This window comes from Talpa occidentalis, unplaced genomic scaffold (genome assembly GCF_014898055.3).
Source record: "Talpa occidentalis isolate TD23 unplaced genomic scaffold, MPIMG_talOcc4v2.1 talOcc4.10, whole genome shotgun sequence".
Classification (NCBI taxonomy): Eukaryota; Metazoa; Chordata; class Mammalia; order Eulipotyphla; family Talpidae; genus Talpa; species Talpa occidentalis.
In genome coordinates, this window is record NW_023600993.1 from 75,548,623 (window position 1) to 75,568,820 (window position 20,198).

Here is a 20,198-nt window from a genome sequence, read left to right on the forward strand (position 1 = left end):
CATGATTACTTTAGGAGTTCCACTAGCCTATGCACTCTCTAAAATTGGGATATTTTATTCATCTTTCACCTCTCATCTGTGCCTAATGCCTACTATGGAATCACAGAAAAGCAAACACTAAATAAATAGTGAAGAAATATTTGACTTTTTATTTTCTTCTTTTCTAGATAGAGTATGTTATGAAGTTATGAAAGGAAAAACTGTCTGATTAATTTGTCTTGATTAATATGCAAATGGGTGTATTTCAAATATTTTTAATAACTGCAGCAATAGTTCCTTATGATGAATTCTTCTGGAGCTTTACTTGGATTTTTATAATTGTTCTAGGGTAATGCAATTGGTCTTCATGGGCTTGGTCTTCTTTATTTTTATGGTAAAGGAGTTCCTGTGGTAAGTGAAATAATTTTGCTACCTTTTAGACACATTTCTAGCAATTTATAGGGAAAATTCATAATCTTTGAATAATTTAAAGGAGTCAGTATAAAGAAACTGGCTTGCCAAACTGTAATAACAAGGAATAAAATAATCCAGAGAAATATTTGCCAGAGACAAAGAACAAACTTGTGGCAAGAATAATGATCCTAATTATATCATAGAATCATAAAGTCTAAGTAACCTTAGAAATCATCTAAATCCTGAGGATTTTTTTTTAAGATTTATTTATTTATACAAGAACTGCAGTACAGGCCAGATATGCGGAGGGTGAGAGGATCCACCAGAGACAGCGGGGAACAGAACAGGCAGACTGACGAAATACACTGCTGAGGGGGGCAGCAGGCGAGACAGGAGAGATCTGCTGTGCCATGTGGGAGTCTCGCTGGCCGGCCGGGATCGAACCCGTGCTGCAGAGGCTGCGGACAGCTTCCCAGTGCGGCGCTCGACCACCTGCACCACCAGGGAGGCCCAGGATTTTTTTTTGATAGAGAAATTTATCTTAGCTTAACCTATTCTTTTGAATGACCTTCCCCAAATATCTAACAAAATCTACTGTCATTGTAGGAAAAAACAATTTACAGTGAAAATTAGGTAGCTATTTCCTAATAGAATCTAATACAATGAAAAAATGTATAATACCTCTAATGCTATTTTAATTAGCTAAATCATACAGGGCACTATCTATACTATTAATAAAAATAAATATGGAAGGCAATTGTTACCATGGAGTTTTACATACACCTTGAGTAATAGAATATAATTATATTACAGAATTATGCTGAAGCACTTAAATACTTTCAGAAAGCTGCAGAGAAAGGATGGCCCAATGCACAGTTTCATTTAGGCTTCATGTACTACTGTAAGTGCTACAAATACAGCTATTTTACTAGAATGACAAATGCATTTCTAAGACTGTTCCTTTTTGGCAAAAATCAAAAGGTTGATGACAGAATAGATAGAACTTTCAAACAGTATCTTCAGGAATTTGAAAAAGACTAAAGGAAAGGACACCAGATGTCCTTTGAGGGAGGAGACAAGGAGCTTAGTTAGGAAGTTCATGTTTGAAAGGTTAAGTTTAAGGTGCTTTGTTATACCTAAAGCACATACCCAGAAGCAAGTACGAAACCCACAAGAAAGGTCAAATTTGGAGAAAAAGATTTGGGAGACATTTATAAGAAATCATTAGTTGAAAGTAAGTGAGGCTGCAAAGGGAAAAGAGAGTGTGAGAGAAACAGTGGGTCATGGTCAGAAATCCGGTGTTCCTCAGTACCACATTAAAAAGATGGGCAGAGAAAGAGAAAAACTGAAAACTGAAAAAGCATGGTCAGTAGGATTAAGAAAAAAATATTGTCATATTAGGAAAGCCCAGAGGTGGAAATTTCAAGAAAGTAAATTCATGAAATTTACTTAAGTAAATTCATTACCCCCTGTGAAATGCAGTGAGAAGTCTGGTTCTCACATTTCAAAACAAAGTAAGAACAGCCAAGTATCCATGAGATTTATCAATATGGACACTGTCTATAAGGTCATTGGACTAGTTGGGGTGGAAGCCAGATACAATGGGTTGAGCTGTGAATAGAAGGTGAGGAAGTAGATGAGTAAAGATATTCTCAGAAGTGTTGTGCCTTTAAGTGGAAGGAGAGAGAAAGAATGGTAGCATATGAGGGATAAAAAACCAAGAAGGAGTTTTTTTGTTTTAATGGTGACAGACCTGGATATAATTTTTGACAGAAAAAAGAGGGCAGCCAATGGAGGTAGTTAATGTACCATGGAAGAGATGGGATAATAAATGTCAAGAGATTCTGGGAAAAGCTGGCCAACATTAGGACCTGGTTGCACTCAGATGAGAAGACACCTCATTATTCTTGACCAGGGAGGAGGGACTTCTCATCCTCAAAGACTGGAGGGAGAGAAAGGAGGGTGGGAGAAAAGGAGAGAGGCAAGTAAGAAAAGTCAGTGTGAAAACTTCATTATTAAACTACTTGGTTCATAGTTATCTTCTGAGAGCAATGGTAGAGTGATTGGTGTAGGAAATCTCAGGAAGTCATAAAGGTTTGTTATAATCTCCATGGGGCCTGTGAGAGAGTGGTCAAGATAAGTACATGGAGCTCTCAACAGAATTGAATATACCTGCTAAGTCCTTCCTGTTAGATGGGGAGCTAGGGTAACAGCAATCTGCATCATCAAGGTTAGATCTTGCCAAGAGATTTGCTGACATTTCCCACAATGACCCAGCAGAGGGCATGTTCTGAACTGTCTTGGGGATGAGGGTGGGAAGAGGGGATGCCTAAGATGGCCTTATTCTGGTTAATTCCAAGTCCCAAGCCCAGGCTCCATCAGATACCTCAAACTTCTAAAATAAGAGTTTAACAGTAATGGCTAATGTTTATTAAGTCTTTAATAAAGACTTATACTTACTGTCTTCCCAATTTATTTATACTTACTGTCTTCCCAATTTATTTAGGGGGTATTCTATATTTTATAGATGACCAAAGTGTTCCAAAATGAGTTGAAATCTCTTGCCTGATATCACACAGTAGGGTTGAGATTCAAGCCCAAATAATCTACCACTAAAACCTTTGCTTTTAATTGCAATTGTACTTTTATTTTAGAAATGTTAGTGCTGGAAGGAACTTAAGTCTCAACTAGTAAAAGCCCTTCATTTTACAGATGAAGTACCCAGAGGTACCCAAATCATAAAAGGAATAATAGGGGTACAGAACAAGAATCTCAGCTGCTGGGAGTATGCTGATCACTATCCTAGCTACTTCTTTTTATCTTTAATAATGAAGTACCATTGTTTTACATCTCTGTTAATATTTTGAAAATATAGGATTTCTCCTCTTAGATTTGGTCACCATAGCTCTTCCACTACCAAAGCACCCATAGTTCTCTGCTATAGCATTTTGTGCTCTACCCACTGCCCTCTCAGTTACTTCTTACTCCAAACATGAGTTGAGACTGAGCAACTGTGCTTCCTGGAACAGGGATTTGCCTGTCCCAAGCTGTCTAGTTATGGCTGGGAGAAACTATGCTGGTCTCCTGGTATTAACAGGATGGTGAGACATATAATGGTCCTCAGAGACTACTCATTGGTCTCCTTTTCATTAACTCGAGTTGAACCATATCAATGAGATATTTCATGAGACTAGACAGTCCTTATCCTTCAGTTTTTTTTAAATGGATCAAGAACCTGTAAACTTAATTTCTGTGTTCTCTTATAATCAAATTCAATTCCTCCTCCCCCCCCCATAATGCATATAAAGAAGCTTGACTTTGGGTTGGCTTTTCTTTCCCATTCTGTTTAAAATAGCAGGCATTACTGTAACGATCATATTCGCAGATTATAATGCAAGAAATAAAATAAATAAGAGATGGCTTAAAGTAAATTTAATTTTCAGCTGGTTCTGGAGTATGGAAGGATTATAAACTTGCCTTCAAATATTTCTATTTGGCATCTCAAAGTGGGCAGCCCCTTGCCATTTATTATCTGGCCGAGATGTATGCGACAGGAACAGGAGTTTTAAGATCATGTAGAACTGCTGTGGAGGTAAATAATAAGCTGTTTTTAAGTACTTTCCATTTATCACACAGAGGAGATGATACTGTCTTTAAATTGTTGGTGTCTTTGCTTTTATAGATGTTACCTCTTTTCTTCCAGTTGACAATGTGAGCACTGACATTTGCCAGGGAGAAAAAGCAGTGATGTAACTCGGACTGGGAAAGGGAGGAAAAGAAATAATCCCTCCTTTCTTGCATTTGGCTTTTCATCAAGTTCAGAGCTCACCTCAGAATTCAGTTAAGGAGCTCTGTTTCAACCTTCAATCAAATCATCAGGGCAATTTGGCACTTCTAGTGGTATTGGGAATTACTACTTGGAAAATGAAAGGCTTGATTTGGCCTAGAAAATGTAGCCGACTTCTTCCCAGAAAGGAGGGTCCTCAGGTTTTTGATGGTTTTGATAACAATTGAGAAATTGAATTATTAGAGCCTGAGCCAGTGATATACTTTTCAAAAAATGCTTTTAGGACCCTAATGCCCTTTATTGATTTATTAAACACTTCCGTAACACATAAATATCTCCATGTTGCAAGCTGGCCCCTGTGAAAAATATTTCAAAAGCTGCCAGCTAATAATCTATCTTTAGATTTGCTCCTTTGCCAACTTCCTAATGAATTATGTATGGCTAACCTCTTTTGGTTACATAAGGGCTATTCAGCTATGTTGAGGTTTGTCCCCATGGAACTCAGCACACCATCCTTGCAGTTATGTCACCTACACCCTCAGGCACTGTCTTCCCTTCACTCTCTTTTTCATAACAGCTGTGGTCTTATCACTTGCAGCAGTGCCCAAAAATGCCCTTTTTTAAAAAAGGGCTTTTTTTGGTCCTGCCAAAAAGTCTCCAAATCTGCAAAGTTTATTACACAAATTTAAAATAAGCTTAGGGAAGTTTTTGGCTCAAAACAAAACAAACAAAAAATGCACACTTGTAATCTTTGTGACTATGAAAGGCATTACAAAGTATTTGCTCTAAGTAATTTGCTATAGCCTAAATCCTTATCTGACCAGCCAGAAGTCACTTTAGACTGATGTCATTTATCATTTACCTGAGATAAAGCATATTAGCTAACTAATCTGCTTGATTTCTCTTCCCATATACAGCTTTATAAAGGTGTCTGTGAACTGGGCCATTGGGCTGAGAAATTCCTGACAGCATACTTTGCCTATAAGGATGGTGATATAGATTCTTCTCTTGTTCAGTATGCACTACTTGCAGAAATGGGGTATGAAGTAGCTCAAAGCAATTCAGCGTTTATTTTGGAATCTAGTAAGATAAGTTAAAATTCTCTGCAATTCCCCAATTATGCATATGCCTATAAACTTTACTATAGGGGTATTTTAGCCTTCCTAATGGAATGTCTGCTTTTTTTTTTTTTAAGAAAAGGTTAAAATTCTTGAGAAAGAGAAAATGTATCCAATGGCTCTTCTCCTATGGAATCGAGCTGCCACTCAAGGTATAAAAATGAGTTCATACCTGGTCCCCGTCCACTGTTATTCATCTGACTTTCTCCTGATAATTCTTGGGTACATAGGCAGGAGATACAGAATATCAAGTAGGTGGTATTTTAAACGTATTGATATTAGGGTCAGCCTTTGATTAGAGGTCGTTTCCAGGAATTTCTTTGCTATTCCCAAGGTCCCTGGTTTAGCAAAACATATACCCTGTTACACAGGAATTTTTCTCTGGTTCTATTTCTCTTACACCATAATGACCATTTGAAACATGCCAATTTTACTGACAAAACCAGTTTTCTAGGTCTGGTTTCCATCACTCATTTGCTGAGTTTTTTTCTGAACTTAAAGATGTGACCTATGTGGCTCTAAGACTCCTCTGGTTTCTCTTTTAAAATAGCACATTGATGATTATCACAAACTCCTGATCTTTAAGCCACTAGCATGTAATCATTATTTTAAAAAATGTCATGGTTAATTGACAAGGGGCTCTTTCCTTTTCTGAAATTCCTATGTCCTCTTTACAAGGATCACATGTGATAAAGAATGTAAGCTAGCAGTGACGGGAAAGCAACACCAGGTGGTATTTGCATCACCATGTCTCTTTTCATTCTTTCCCTAAAATTATATTATAAAAAGCAGAGAGAGACTGTGAAACTGTCATCATTGGCATTTGGATATGTGAGTAACTCTCTTACAGTAAGGGAGCAATTCTACTTCCAATTATGTTTCTTAAAATCATCTCATGCTAAGGTCAAATCATCCCTTTTATACAAGAAGTGAATGGGATAAGGAATCATTTTCAACTGATGATAATATGGGACAGAAGAAAAAGTCACAGTGGTGCCTTCTCAAATTCAGCTGAACTTATAACACAACAGCAAGCCATCCATATGCATTAACAGAATAAAGTCCAGTTCAGAGTGGAAAACAACACCAGGAAGCTTTAAGCTGTGGCAAATCAGCTCAATTGTGACAAATACAGATTTATTCTAAGTCAGGAAATGGTGCAAAAATTGCATTAACAAAGAGACACTGAAAATGAGGGGACATGAATATTAAGCAGAATTCATCAATATTAAAAATATCAGATCATTGAAAATAATTATGTGTTACAAGAGTGGTCAGGCATAAATGTCCCAGAGATGTGACTGTTGAGTGGCTCACTTGAGGTTAGGAAATCTAATAATGAAAAGTTTCCAATATGTCACAGATGGTACTTGTCTGAGCTGTTGCTATATGTGAGGAAGGACTTAAACCATCAGGACTTAGTCACCACGGGTGACTGTGAAATTTAAAGGGAGATACCTCACACTGTCAAGAGATACCTCAAATTTAAAGGGAGATACCTCACACTGTTACTACCTTCCTTTCTCAGAGACTTCAAGGACCCTGATGATAAAGATCAAAAACACACAGGAATTCTGTCCTTTTGAGCTTATGAAACATAAAGAATCTTGGGTAAAAGCAAGTCAACTTTGGGAAAAATTAGATATGGAGTAGACTCCAGGGGTCTCTTGTCTACCCAGGCCCCTTCAGGTCTCTGAATATCATTTTTATAAGGCTGTGCCACTAACTACTTATACATTTTGAAGCACCTGGTAAGCAGATATTGATAGCTGATATCTTGGGCACCTTAAGAATTACAAGTTTTACTCAGAGAGAGCTAAAGATAGTTCAAATATTACATTATTAACAGAGGATTTTAGAACACTAAAAGAACTTTAGTACCCAAAGGAATTAATTCAAAAGGATATTAGGCATTGTACTAAGCCAATGGGTAGACATTACTGGAAGGAGTACTGTAACCCTTAATAATACCCCTCAGACCTTACCACATACAACATGGAGTACTTCCTCCTTTTCCAAGTGAGCCTAGACTGGCAAGAGGTTGGCCAAAGCTGAGGTGAATGTGTCCTAGATGAGCATTTCCTCATCTCTTCAATTAAAATTATCCCAGTAAATAGAAACATAGACCCCAAAGGGACCCTTAAAGGTCATCACTGAGTGACCTTCAAAAATTGAAGTCATACACGTTTAAAAATCTCATGAATTTTTTCTATTCCTGAACATATCCATGTTTATTGAGAATTAAGATTCTAAATCACTTAACATCTGGAGAGGGTATTTTATAAAATGTTTCCTGCCCATTCATTCTGTAAGTGTGTATCAAATACCATTCTAGGTTCTAAAACTATATCGGTGTTAAGTTTCTTGCTCTCATGAGAGACAGGTAAATAAAGTAGTAATAAGGTAACAGTGGTATGTTCTGTGAAGGAAATAATATAGACATGAGCTAAATAACTATTGGGCTGAGGTACTGAGGGAATGTTTTAGACAAGATAAGTCAGAGAAGGACTCTAAGAGGGAAATAACATTTGCAGTGAGAACTGAATGGTGAACCCCAAACACATGAAGAGTCAGAGGAATTCCAAACATGCTAGGCAGGGGACTTGAAGAATCTTAATAGAGGGATCCTAAGGCAAGAATGAGCTTGGAATGTTGAGGGAATATTGGACTAGTCAGGGAGGCAAAAGGCAGTTAAGGCACAACTTGTAGGTCAGGAATCTGGATACTATTCCAAGTGAAGTACTTGGCAGATATTATTATTCCAAGTGAAGTACTTGGCAGAGGAGTCACTTCAATTGATTTTACATTTTAAACAGATCATCATGGTTGTTGTACAGAAAATAGATTGAAAAGTGAAGATAAAGGAACAGTTTGGATGCCATTATGGTATTCCAGGCCTGAACTAGATGGTGAAGGAACTGGAGAGATACAGGTGTGTTTTAGGGGTGGAATCAACAGGACTTGCTTTTGAACTCTGTGATGGAAGTGAGAGATAATTAACTAGTAAAACTACTCTAGATTTATGGCCTGAACAATGGTGCTAGGACTGAGATAGGAAAGAAACTGATGCTTTGTTTGGTTTTATTTGGGGCAGGAGGTAGTAGGGTGTTAGGAATCTCTATTGGATATTGAGACCCAGGTAGAGGAGCAAAGTAGACAATTAGAAAAGTCTGGAGTTTAGAAAGAGACTGAACTACAAGTATAAATTCAGGAACAGCAAACATAAATATAGCCACGGAACTAGATGAGATCATCTAGAGAAACAGTTGAGATAGAAGAGTGTGGAGGAGAGAGTAGAGGAAGGGAAAAGAGAGAAGGAAAAGATAGGAGAGAAGGAATAAAAATCAAAAAACCAAGTCCTTGATATTTACATTTAGAAATTGGGTGGAGGAGGAGATAGGCAAATGTTTGAAAAGGTCGGGTCTATGAGGCAGGAGGGAAATCAACTATCTTTGATGTTAAGAGAGGGAAGTGCTTAAGTAGCTAGCTCCAATGACTCTAGCATTGCTTAACTCTCCAGTGAGATGAGGGCAGGAAAGTAACCAATGGATTTGGCTGCATGGAGATTTTGACCACCTTGAAGATAAGGCTTTAAGGAACATGGGCAAAAGTCAGATTGGAGAGTGGGTCAAGGATCATGGGAAATGAAGCTTTGGTAAATATAATGTATGCAGAACTTACTTTTGAAAAGTCATGTTAAGGAATAGAAAAGGGGCCATAATTAAAAGGAGACATCATAAGACAAAGAAAAGGCTTGTTTTATTCATACAAGATACCAAAGTGGTTTTTTTATTGATAGGATTAGACGGGAAAGAGGGAGAAACTAGTGATGTAGGATAGTAGCATTTCAGGAGGGAAGTCTATAGACAAAAAGGATGAAATCCAGTTTGCCAAGAATTGACCTACCTCCGAAAACCAAATTTTAAAGGTAAAATTCAGGGTTTTTTAAATTCTTTAAGGACATTTGTACGAATATACCATGGGAGTTATCCTACAATGAAGGCAGCTACCTTTCAGTGTCATATTTTGTATTTCACAAATGCTAATACTGACTCTGGGATTCTGAATGTTTTTTGCTTTTATGTGTATTATCATTAGGTTGAGTTACTAGGAACTACTCATGATCATTTGAATTCTTCTTCTCTTTCTAATATTTCTATCAGGCAATGCATTCGCTAGGGTGAAAATTGGAGATTACCATTACTATGGCTACGGGACTAAGAAAGATTATCAAACAGCAGCCACACATTACAGCATTGCAGCTGACAAATACCACAGCGCCCAAGCCATGTTCAACCTGGCCTATATGTATGAACATGGTTTAGGTATTGCAAAGGTAATTGTGTTGGTAGTATTCCAGACCTAATAATGGGAGCTGTATATGAAGGGGAAATTTGTAAATGTTTTGAATTTCACTGATGTCATCAACGTAGTCGAAGAAAGGAAAAAGACTGAACATTTACTGAGTCCCTCCCATGTACCAACACATATTACTTACCCTAATATGAGCCCTATGAGGTAGAAATTACCTTCTCCATTTATGCCCAAGGACATAACTAATGAGAAGAATAAATCTAGTCTAAGTCAATTTGACTCATAAATTCATGCTTTTTCCAACAATACTAGTGGGCCCTGGCCCCAATCCTTTCCACTTGCAGGCCTTTTTCCTTTAAAATTTCCACTGACAAGCAAACTCTCTACAGCAAGAAGAAAGTGGAAATGAGGTTATAATTAGATATAGAGGTGGCATTGATCCAGAAATATCTTATAAAATATCAACTGTGTATATGACACAATGCTGAGCACTCTACAGAGACCCAAGAAAATAGATCTCCATCCTTCAAAGATCACACCTGACTTGAAGAGATGAGTCATATTCATTAAGAAAGAGAACAAACCCTACAAGGATATAGTGAGTAAATCCTTTAGATAGTTAAGGGCAAGATGGCATTGGGATCTGACAGACTGAGAAAGATGTATTAAATATCAATCATGATGATAATAGCTAGCTATTACTTTATGTATATACCATGTGATTTAAATCACTATCATTTGATGAGATGAGCCCTATAACTGTCCTCAATGTGTATATCAGGAATCCAAAGTGCAAAGAGGTTAAGTCATATGGCCAACTTTGGAGAGCTCATTAGTAGTGTAACCAGAATTTGAATCTAGGCCTGTCTGATCCTATGTTTTGGGGGCAAAGAGTATGCTCTGCATTGAGTCATTCTTAGTACTCAAGCAGATATTTCACTTCAATGTTTATATTCCTGGTTACATTTTAAGAACCAAATAACTTGTAGGGTTATCAGTTCTTTGTTTCAGTGCTAGTAATTGAGAATTATTAATCGGGAATTTCTTTTCTGACACTGCTAATAGTACACACAGCAGCCAAGGTCTTATATAGCTACCAATAGCCAGGAGTGAAGATTCCTGGCTTCCTTTTCTCTTCTGTGTTCTGCCTTTTCACTGATTACTTTTTAACAGCCCTGGACCCTAAGTAGGGGGGAAAATGCCAACTCCAAAGCAACTCTTTACCCTGTTCCAAGAAGATGCAAGATTCCTGTGTCTATATAATTGAGGGTGGGAGGAGTAAGACTAGATGGATTAGCTAAATTGGATGATTCTTTGGCTGTCATTTAGCCATACCTTACTTCCCTCCAGACATCATCCATCCACATCTGTAAAACTTAACAATGACTTAACAATGCCTGTCTGCCCAGATTTTGAGGATAAAATGAATAAGCCTTTGTGAAAGGACTTTGTAATCAGTGTGGAATGACTTAATTAGATCAGAAGAGAATTGGAGGGATTGCTGGGCAAGGCTTCAGTAAAATTAAAGCTTTTTTCATCTTCCCTCATGCAAAACATAACAATAATAGTGTGAGGAACATTGTCTGTCTAAAGAGTAAAAGAGACCTCATCCCATAAGGTAAATTCAAATTAGCACTCCCACAGGCTGAGTGACTCATGAATGGTTTAGTCCATTTTGCCTGGATTCCCAACGGGGCTGGCAGGGGTGTCCACTGGAGCACACAGACAGCACGCTGGAGAGGACACTGCCTTACTGGCATTTAGTTGACCCTCTATGTCAGAGGGCTTGGTTTACTCTCTTGGAGTCACAGTTTAGCTCTCTTCTAGACACCTTCCTCAAAAATAACAGGTGTTGATATACTTTCCATACATTTGGAAAAATGTCTGAAATTTCTGGCCACATTTCTGTCAGGGTTCCTGTTAAATCATGGGTAGTTCATTTTGGTCTCTGTCAGCTCTGTCAGTCACAGCTATATTTTTCCTACAGAAAGTTTCTACATTAAAAAAAAAAAAAGAATAGGTGCTGCACTTAACATCAGACCTAGACATGGGAATTTTAGATTAGTTAATTAGGGGCCATTGTTCTTTGTCTTTATTAATTTCTTTTGTTGAGCAATAAGAAAATAATAGCCAAGTACCCAGAGGCAAAGTTTTATTAATGTTGCTATCTCATAGTCAAATTAACAAGGAAAAACCACCTTTTCTAATTATAATATGCTGATAATTAAAAGCCCCAAATTTGTTCCAATGATGGTTAATGAAAGCAAAGTGATTAGGAGAACAGGCTTTCACAGCACTTAAGTCATCGAATAATTAAGCATTTCTTCAGCAAGGCACTTTACAATACTCTTTATTAGCTAATCCTTGTGCAAACCAGTGGGAAAGAGGAGAATATTAACCAGGATATCTCTGAGAATCAAAAAGATGCTGGTGTGGAATCAGGTTTTATAAACTCTGAAGTGAGATATAAATAAATATTTGGTAAATCAAGGTAAAAATATGGGTCACTATTGTTCTCATCTGTCTTTAGAAAAGGTCACAGGGACTAGGATGATGTAGGTAGGTTATCCTAATAGCTTCATGAGAATCATCTCATTCCCCAATTTCTTCCTCCTTTCCTGCTTTCTCCTCCCTCTCTCCCTTCTGCTCTCCCTCCCTTCCTATATTAGTTTACAACACCGTATAGGTTCCAAGAAAACATTTACTTACTATTTCCAACACCAATGTCCACTCACCATCTACCACCAACAATTTGGCCCTTTCTAACCATTCTGTACCCTTCCTGTTCCCTCTGATAACCACTATTGTCAGAGTCTAAGTGTTTGTTTTTCTTTTTTTTTCTTTATAACCCACCAATGAGTGAAATCATACAGCATTTGTCTTTTTCCTTTTGACTTACTTCACTTTCCAGTTTCTGACTTCAAATTAAGCTCAATGAGCTCCTTGACTTAAACTGTGGGTCAAAATGGTGCAGCGGCACCATTATTCTCGGAACACAATATAATAATGGGAGGAATTGGAAGATGACCTAAACTAATTTAGAAATATAAGCACTCGGCTCACAAGTTGTTATGAAGCTCTTGCTCGATATACACTTGATTCTGAAATACCTCAGAAACCTAACATGGAACAAAATCTGTTGCCCATCCCCTCATCCCTATTCCTTCTGTTGTATCCTGGTACAGGCCTGGATTTCTACTCCCAAAGATTATAATGGTTCGACAGGGGTTTCTCCCATTCTAACATTCTTCCTTAACTATGTGGCAGAATTGCTCTCTCCACCAAAGATTTGTAGTTTCTAATCCACAGGGAGGACTTGTTACTGAGATGTTACAAAGACTATGAAAAGACTCTGTTTCCCAGCTTCCTTCACATGTGATTAGTCCTCACTAAAGGAATGGCAGTAAATGTGAAGGGTGTTATTTTTGGACTAACAGAGCTAAAATGTAGATGACTCTTCTCCCTTATCGCTTTCTTCTCCATTAACTGAATGCAGAAGACACAGAAGATCCAGAGGATGGCAGAACCATGTGATAGAAGGAGCTTGAGCCCCTCAATTACCATGTGAAGAAAATTTAACACAAACCAGGAATATCCACATTGGAGTGTGAAATGTGCTAAGCCATTGAAATGTGAAGTTTGTTTAAATATGAGCATCATCTTAGTTACTATATAATACATCTAAGAAAGCATTACCAGATTATTCTCAATAAAGTATAGGTCTGGTACTGTTATTTCTTCAATGTACCACCCCCGCCTCTCCCCCTCACCCCACACAAATATTGCAAACAAGCAAATACCAAATATAAGAGTATTATTGGATTTTTACTGCCTAATAAAGTACAGGCTTTACACCCTGGCTTTGAAAATACTCCTTGATCTAGCATACATTGATAATAATAGTTAATATGCCATTATTTCCTTTGTATCACCACACTTCCACCATCAAAGGCCTTGAACTGAACTCTCCTGATTTTAGGTTACATAACCACTTTTGTGGGAATGATTTCCCATGTTTTTGCCTATTGAAGACCAGTGCATTTGTTTTTAGAGTAGCTGCAATGTCATATCCTCTATGAGGCCTTCAATGAATCTCCAAATTTAAAATATAACTGCTTCTAAATCACTATGGTACTGTGCTTTGCTTTTCACGTATCCATTTGGATATTTACCAAGTTCTTATTTTGCGTCAGGAAGTTCCTTGCTAAGTTCTGAGGATATAAGAAGAACAAGACAGCCTTCAAAGAGATCAGGGTCTACTATACAAGAGATATGCCCACTGGTATAGTGAACGCAAAATGACACATGTGGATGTGTGCAAATAAGGAAAATACTAGAAACACATCACAAAGGAAACAATTCAGGTGGAGGAATCAATACTGACAAGTCCTTTCCTAAAATATATTTGTAATAGAGTATAAGAAACACATGACAATCTTTTTAAATGGAATAAGCTTGTATGTTTTAAGATATTAAGTGGGAAATCTATCCTAAATCAAGACAAAAGGTAAAGGGAAATTATCTTTTGGAGATGAGATTCAAATATAGTGAGAACAGATAATATGTGTTCTTGTTTGGATCCTGCAGAGAAAGCAAAACCACATCTACTGAATAAACAGATCTGTCAGAAGTAAAAGTAATTATAGCATGAAGCATTTTTATTTCTCATTTATCTGGCCTGACCACCTATGGACAGAGCTGAAGCTTTAAAACCAGAATAGAATTATTTTTTGGAAAATGATAATATTTAAAAAGTTAGATATTTAAAATGGCTCTCTCCTGATTATGCTAAAAATAAATCAGAAACTAAAAGACATTTATCAAATGGTTTCTCTCATAATATAATGGTAATATAAAAAAAACAAAGCAAACAGACTAACGTGTCACAATGAAAGTAACTCAGACTTTGAAAAATATGGTGGTTACCTGAGGGGAAGTGGGAGGAACAGACAGAGGGGTCAACCTGATAGCGGGAATGGCACTAGAACTTGGTGGTGGGTGAGGAAAGCCTTATACAGATATAGAGGGGTGAGCCATACTCCTCAAATTATGTGATATTATAAACCAACAGTAAATCAGTAAAATTTTATTTAAATGTGATAGTTCTCTCAAAAACATGACAATAAGGAGGACACATAACCTTTCTTGAAATGTCAATTACCTAATAACTGAAAATGTACAAAAAATTGTTGGGCATGTATAGCTTTATTTGTAGAGAAGAAAATAGCCTACAATAACCAAAAATGCTCTAAAATAGAAGACATGTTAAATAAAGTACTGTGTGGTGGTGTCCTATTAATAGTTAAGTGAGCAGGCTAGAAGTAAACTATCTGAATTTAAGTCTGTCACTTACATGTCATATCAATTTGGGTGGGTGAGGTAAACTCTCTGTACCTTAGTTTCTTCATTTTTAAAATGGAGTTGAAAATACCATGTGACCTAGAATACTGTCATGAAGTTTAAGTAAATGACATTGGTGATTAGCTTGCAGTGAAGATTTAATTACTATTAGTCACTATTATGAAATACCATGCAACCATTAAAAATATTACAGGTTAAAGGTTTAGTTTAGGATATGGCTTTTATTTAAAATACATTGTTAGGTTAAGAAAGTGAAAGACAAAATATCATGTAGACTGAAAAATTGCTAAATTAGAAGTATGTACACATGAGTACATTAAAGATGTATATAAAAATGCTAAAAGGATATACAATATTCTCACTACATATAATATTGTCACTAGTTGTCTCTCTACAGTATGATTACTGTATGATTATATATACAGTATTCTTTTCCCTAATTTGTTTAGCTCTATATATTCAAAATTTCCTATAATAATTATTATATTTGTATAAGAAAACAAGAATAAATTATTTCAAAAATTATTTCTGCCCCAGTATAAGCATTTTTGACCTCTGAAAATTTGGGGCTAGGAAGTTCCTGCATCATTTAATTGAACAATTTTCACAAATTAAATACTTTATTGCTGGAAAGGTCTGTATTTTAATTTGAACATCTTGAACATTGGGCAATACTTCAGCACACCTAACATTTTAGTTAGAAACATTATTTAAGTACTTAGATTAGTTTATATAATCTGAGTTTAAAGCAAAATAAACTCAAATGTATATTAGAAAAGCTAAATGTAAATAGAATCAGTGTGAAATTGACTTATTTAATGAAGCCAGGACATCATCAAAACACTGTTGATTGAGAGGAAACTTTTCGTCTGAAAGATCTGGATTTTTTCTAAATAGGATCAAAGGACAGGAATCTTTTCTATAGTTGTCATAAAGTTTTTTAATATGCATTGTCCTAATTAGCCAGAGGGATCCAGGAATTTCTCTGGAAATTTTAAAGAAAGCTTTTCATATCCCACCCCATCCCCATGGTGAATGTTGAGGACTCCTGGGCAAGAAATGAGCTCATCCCACTTTAATAGTACTTCTTGCTATTTTTTATTATAAAATAAGTGATTGAATTGTGATGTCTGTACCTCAAGAAATAAATTAGTAACTACTGCCTGCCTCAAATAAGAATGAATGCCTGAGATATTGACAAAGACTGCCTTTCCTTGAGCATCCTATTCAAGTCAATATGCCTTTCACAACTGGGAGTGATACAGCCATTATAATCTGCAGGGTGCTTTCAAATGAACACCCACTAAATTTGTTGGAATTAGAGAACCCAAATTAGAGTCTATGATATCCATTTTCTATGTTGCCAGGAAGATTTGTTTGGAACAGTCTCCTGAATTTTAAGTATTTTTAGAAAGAACATTCTTTTTTTTCCAACAAATCAATTTATAAGACCACAAAGCTTTGGAGAATTTTAAGAAATGACAAGCAGAACACAACTGAGAAATGACACTACCCAAGGAATGAATTTAGCAGAGACCTCAAGGATTCTCAACTATTGACCTCTAATGGAGGTCTGGGAGACAGAGAGGATAAACAAAGAGAAACTGGATGACCATAAATTTGTGAAAAATATCTTCTCATTTTGAAAATAATCAGTACACTCTCAAGCAAAGTACAGTTCTGGAACTGACCTAAGGTATTTCAACCTTTAAAAGCAACTGTACGTAGCTTTTTAATTACTCTACTTGGGTAAACAAAGCAAAATTAAAGCATAAAAATAAAAAATAAGCCATTAGGAGGTGAAAATTAAAGAAAGCAAAATTTTATGTGTGGCATAATTTAATGGTCCCTAAAAGTCCCTAAAAATATAGTATGACATTTGAAGGATCAAATCCCAGCCTGAGAACCAAATAATTCATTCATGACTTGCTATGTACTGGGAACTTCTTTAAACATTAGGAATTGAGGAGCAAACAGCTAATCTAAGTCCTTGTTTTCAAAAAAAATGGAGAAGACAAAGGAATAAATAAATTCTTTAACTTTAGCTATAACAAATACTATGAAGAAAACTAGGAATTTTAAAGATTTGCAATGATCTGTATTGTCATTTCTTTTTATAAACTATAGGATTAGGATCTAGTGTTCTCCAGCCTGCTTAATTGGAATCAGACCTAAAAATCTAGTCCAGGTGTATCCAAGAAAGCTTTTTGGAGATCATGATAGCTTCATATGCCTGCCATAAAAATTGTCACAAATTTAGTGTCTTAAAATGATATTTATTATTTCTCAGTCTTTGCATATTAGAAGTCTGGGTGAACTTGACTGGGTTCTCTTTGTAGGGTCTCATATATTAAAATCAAAGCTGTGCTTCTTACCGGGGGCTGTGGGAAAGTATCTGCTTCCAAGATCCTTCAAGCTGTGGACCAAGTTTTATTTTTGTGCTCATGTGGCTGACAGCCCCATTTCCTTGCTGACTGTCCACATCCTTTCTCATTCTTTCTCTGTGGCTCCAGCAAATTCGAGTTGAGTCCTGAGAATACTCTGTGGCTAAGGGGTCATGGGATTACATTTCTACCCAGATGATCCAGGATAATATCCCTTTTATAAGAGTCTATAACCTTAATTATATGTGTAGGGTCCCTTTTGCTATATAACTTAACATATTCACAACTTCCAAAGGACAGGACCTGAACATCTTTGGGAGTCATTCTGCCCACCAAAATAAAATAATATTTTTAAAAAATGACTTCCATTTATCTACCCTTAAAGAATCTGTACTTAATAAATATGGACTGTTCTTTTATTTCTAGGACATTCACTTGGCCAGGAGATTATATGATATGGCAGCTCAAACAAGTCCAGATGCTCACATACCTGTGTTCTTTGCCCTCATGAAACTGAAAACTGTGCATTTGTTCCAAGATATCTTCTTTTTTAATGTAAGTTTGTCTTAAACAGATCTCAAATCTCTCTTAAATAGATTTCAAATCTCTGAAAACACCAATGAGCAACTGTTGAGTGGTTGGATGGAAGGAATTGATTATTCTGAATGAAATGGGAGGCTTGCATTTTTTTTAAACAAAATCTTTCTTGCCTGCAGTTTACAACGAGATGGAAATGGATTAAATCAGACAACACCCATGGATCGTACTGGGATTTATTTGTGATTGGCCTCATTGTTGCTGTCCTAATCTTCTTGCTTAGAAGTTACTACATGTAGGATCTGGATCATAGGAAAATCTGCTCGCTCATGGGAGTCAGTTCACTTGGAGGTATCCTTGCTAAATAAAGAATCTCCACATCAAACCAAGAGTCTGCTGCAAATTTCCCCCACAGGGCTGTGATGGAAAATGGACAAAGTTTAGGACCTGTCCTCTCCAAAAACATTTCAGATTTTCTGCTGAATTGAATGGAGTGACCACTGAGCTGCTGCTGGGGATTAGTTACCTAAACTTCATTATAGACTGGCCATCTTGGTGCTCTAGTCCCGAGTTAAGAGTAAGGACCACCCATCTTCATGTGTTGTAACAACCTGTCCCCACTTAAGTGGACAAACAGGTTTCTTGGCTCCTACAACAAACTGGGGTAGAGACAAGGGAGTGTTTAGGGAGTACAGGAAAACAGATTCCTCAGAATTGTATAAAGAGAAAAATTACAAATAGACCCTACTTTGGGGAATGATCCTGTGAACCACATCATAGCCCTAAAGAGCAAAAGCTCCTTGTGGCATACTGTGCCAGCGGCCATCTTCCCCAGGGGCCTCCTATCAAAGCTCCTCCAATCGTCAACAGTAAATAAACACCATTTGGGGTCTGTCTAGACTGTTGGAATCCTGCTTTACCTGGGAATCCCCTTAGGAATTCCATAAGAGGGGTACCAGCCTCTTGGACAGGAACTAAACGGGAAAGGCAGATAAGACTCAGTTCTGGAGGGCAGGAGTGAACAAGGAAAGAGCATAAGTTTCATAACTTAGGACAAGCACCAGGCTTGAATCCCAGCTCTACAACTTTGTATCTATTCAACTGTTCTGAACCTCAATTTTCTGGTCTGTAAAATGGGAAGAATAAATTGGACAACACAATAAAGGGAGTAGCACATGAGCTGAATCTGGATGAGCTCCATAAATGATATTTTTAAAATTTTATTTTTTTAAATTTTATACATTTTTACATCATTTTTCATTTTTTCACAATGTATGCATTTTCATCTTGGTTATAGTTCCCCATACAATTCCCACCCCCCTTGTTTTTTTGGATGCTACTCCCTACCCCACGTCCTGTAGTTTGTCTCTGATTTATAGTTGCTTATTGATTTTGATTTTTACTTTATTATAATTAGTCTTTTTCCTGGTCCCTTACCTAAATGATAATTTTTAATACTCTTTTAAGCTCATGGCAAACTGGTTGGATATGGCAACAGCTGAGTTTGTGGTTTCTGTGTCCTGCAATTAGTTCTCCAGTCAAATTGCTAGGTGTTTTATGAGGAAAATCCTGCTTGCCCACTTAAAAAATTGAACCTAGGTACAGAAAAATTTTCATTAATAATGTCAGTCATAATGATAAAGTAAAATGCAATGGCAGGGAGTACTGGGAAGAGAACCTAACAATCTGGATGTGAGTGCCCCTTTCCTTCAGTAGCTCTATCTCTCTGGGCATAACTTCTCCAAACCTGTTTTTCTGCCACAAAAATAAAATTAATTTCAACCTCACTTGAGAATTATGAGGTTTAAATAAGTCTAATTGCAGAAGTGCTTTATAAATATTGCTTATACACATACTACCCACAGACACTTATCTGGCCGTGAACTAATCCAAGGCTGTCTGAGCCGAGTGTTTAGAATTTCCTGGGCACAGTCTCTGATTTACTAGAGACATTCAGGTCCAAAGGAAATGTAAAAGCCAAATTTACAAATGTGATAATAACAGACATCCAAGCTCCAGTTTAGGGCCTAATGCATAGACCGACTATGCAATTAAATCTCAGGTGTCTGGAATGTGAGCATCTCAGAGACGGCAGTAAGGGCAAAGGAGTGTGGAAAGCAAAGGAGATGAGTCCCGGTTCTAAGTGTGGATGGAAAATTAACTCCTTAAAAATAAAGCCTGTGAGAATGTTGCTGGCAGGCAAGAACAGAAGACTGGGTCTTGCTATATAGCATAGAATACTACCCGAAATACAGGAACAAGGGTAGCAGGAGCTCATGGATTTCCCATTTCATCTAACTGTTC

The 20,198-nt window shown here is 36.9% G+C and overlaps 1 protein-coding gene across 13 annotated transcripts in view; it reads left to right on the plus strand.

Moving 5' to 3' along the window:
* The window catches only part of SEL1L2 (SEL1L2 adaptor subunit of ERAD E3 ubiquitin ligase), a 91,793-nt gene extending 73,016 nt beyond the window's left edge, over window positions 1–18,777 (plus strand). For 4 of the 13 annotated variants that reach the window (XM_037494439.1, XM_054696209.1, XM_054696224.1 and 1 more), the window contains 8 exons: window positions 328–390; window positions 1,207–1,294; window positions 3,837–3,985; window positions 5,098–5,263; window positions 5,376–5,450; window positions 9,462–9,634; window positions 17,784–17,912; window positions 18,074–18,777. In XM_037494439.1, the coding sequence (XP_037350336.1) occupies window positions 328–390; window positions 1,207–1,294; window positions 3,837–3,985; window positions 5,098–5,263; window positions 5,376–5,450; window positions 9,462–9,634; window positions 17,784–17,912; window positions 18,074–18,193 (963 nt within the window). In that variant the 3' untranslated portion in view covers window positions 18,194–18,777. Of the gene's footprint in view, window positions 1–327; window positions 391–1,206; window positions 1,295–3,836; window positions 3,986–5,097; window positions 5,264–5,375; window positions 5,451–9,461; window positions 9,635–17,783; window positions 17,913–18,073 lie in introns of those variants that run through there. The other 9 variants (XM_037494450.1, XM_054696240.1, XM_037494444.1 and 6 more) reach the window with 8 other exon arrangements.
* Window positions 18,778–20,198: the final 1,421 nt, after the last annotated feature.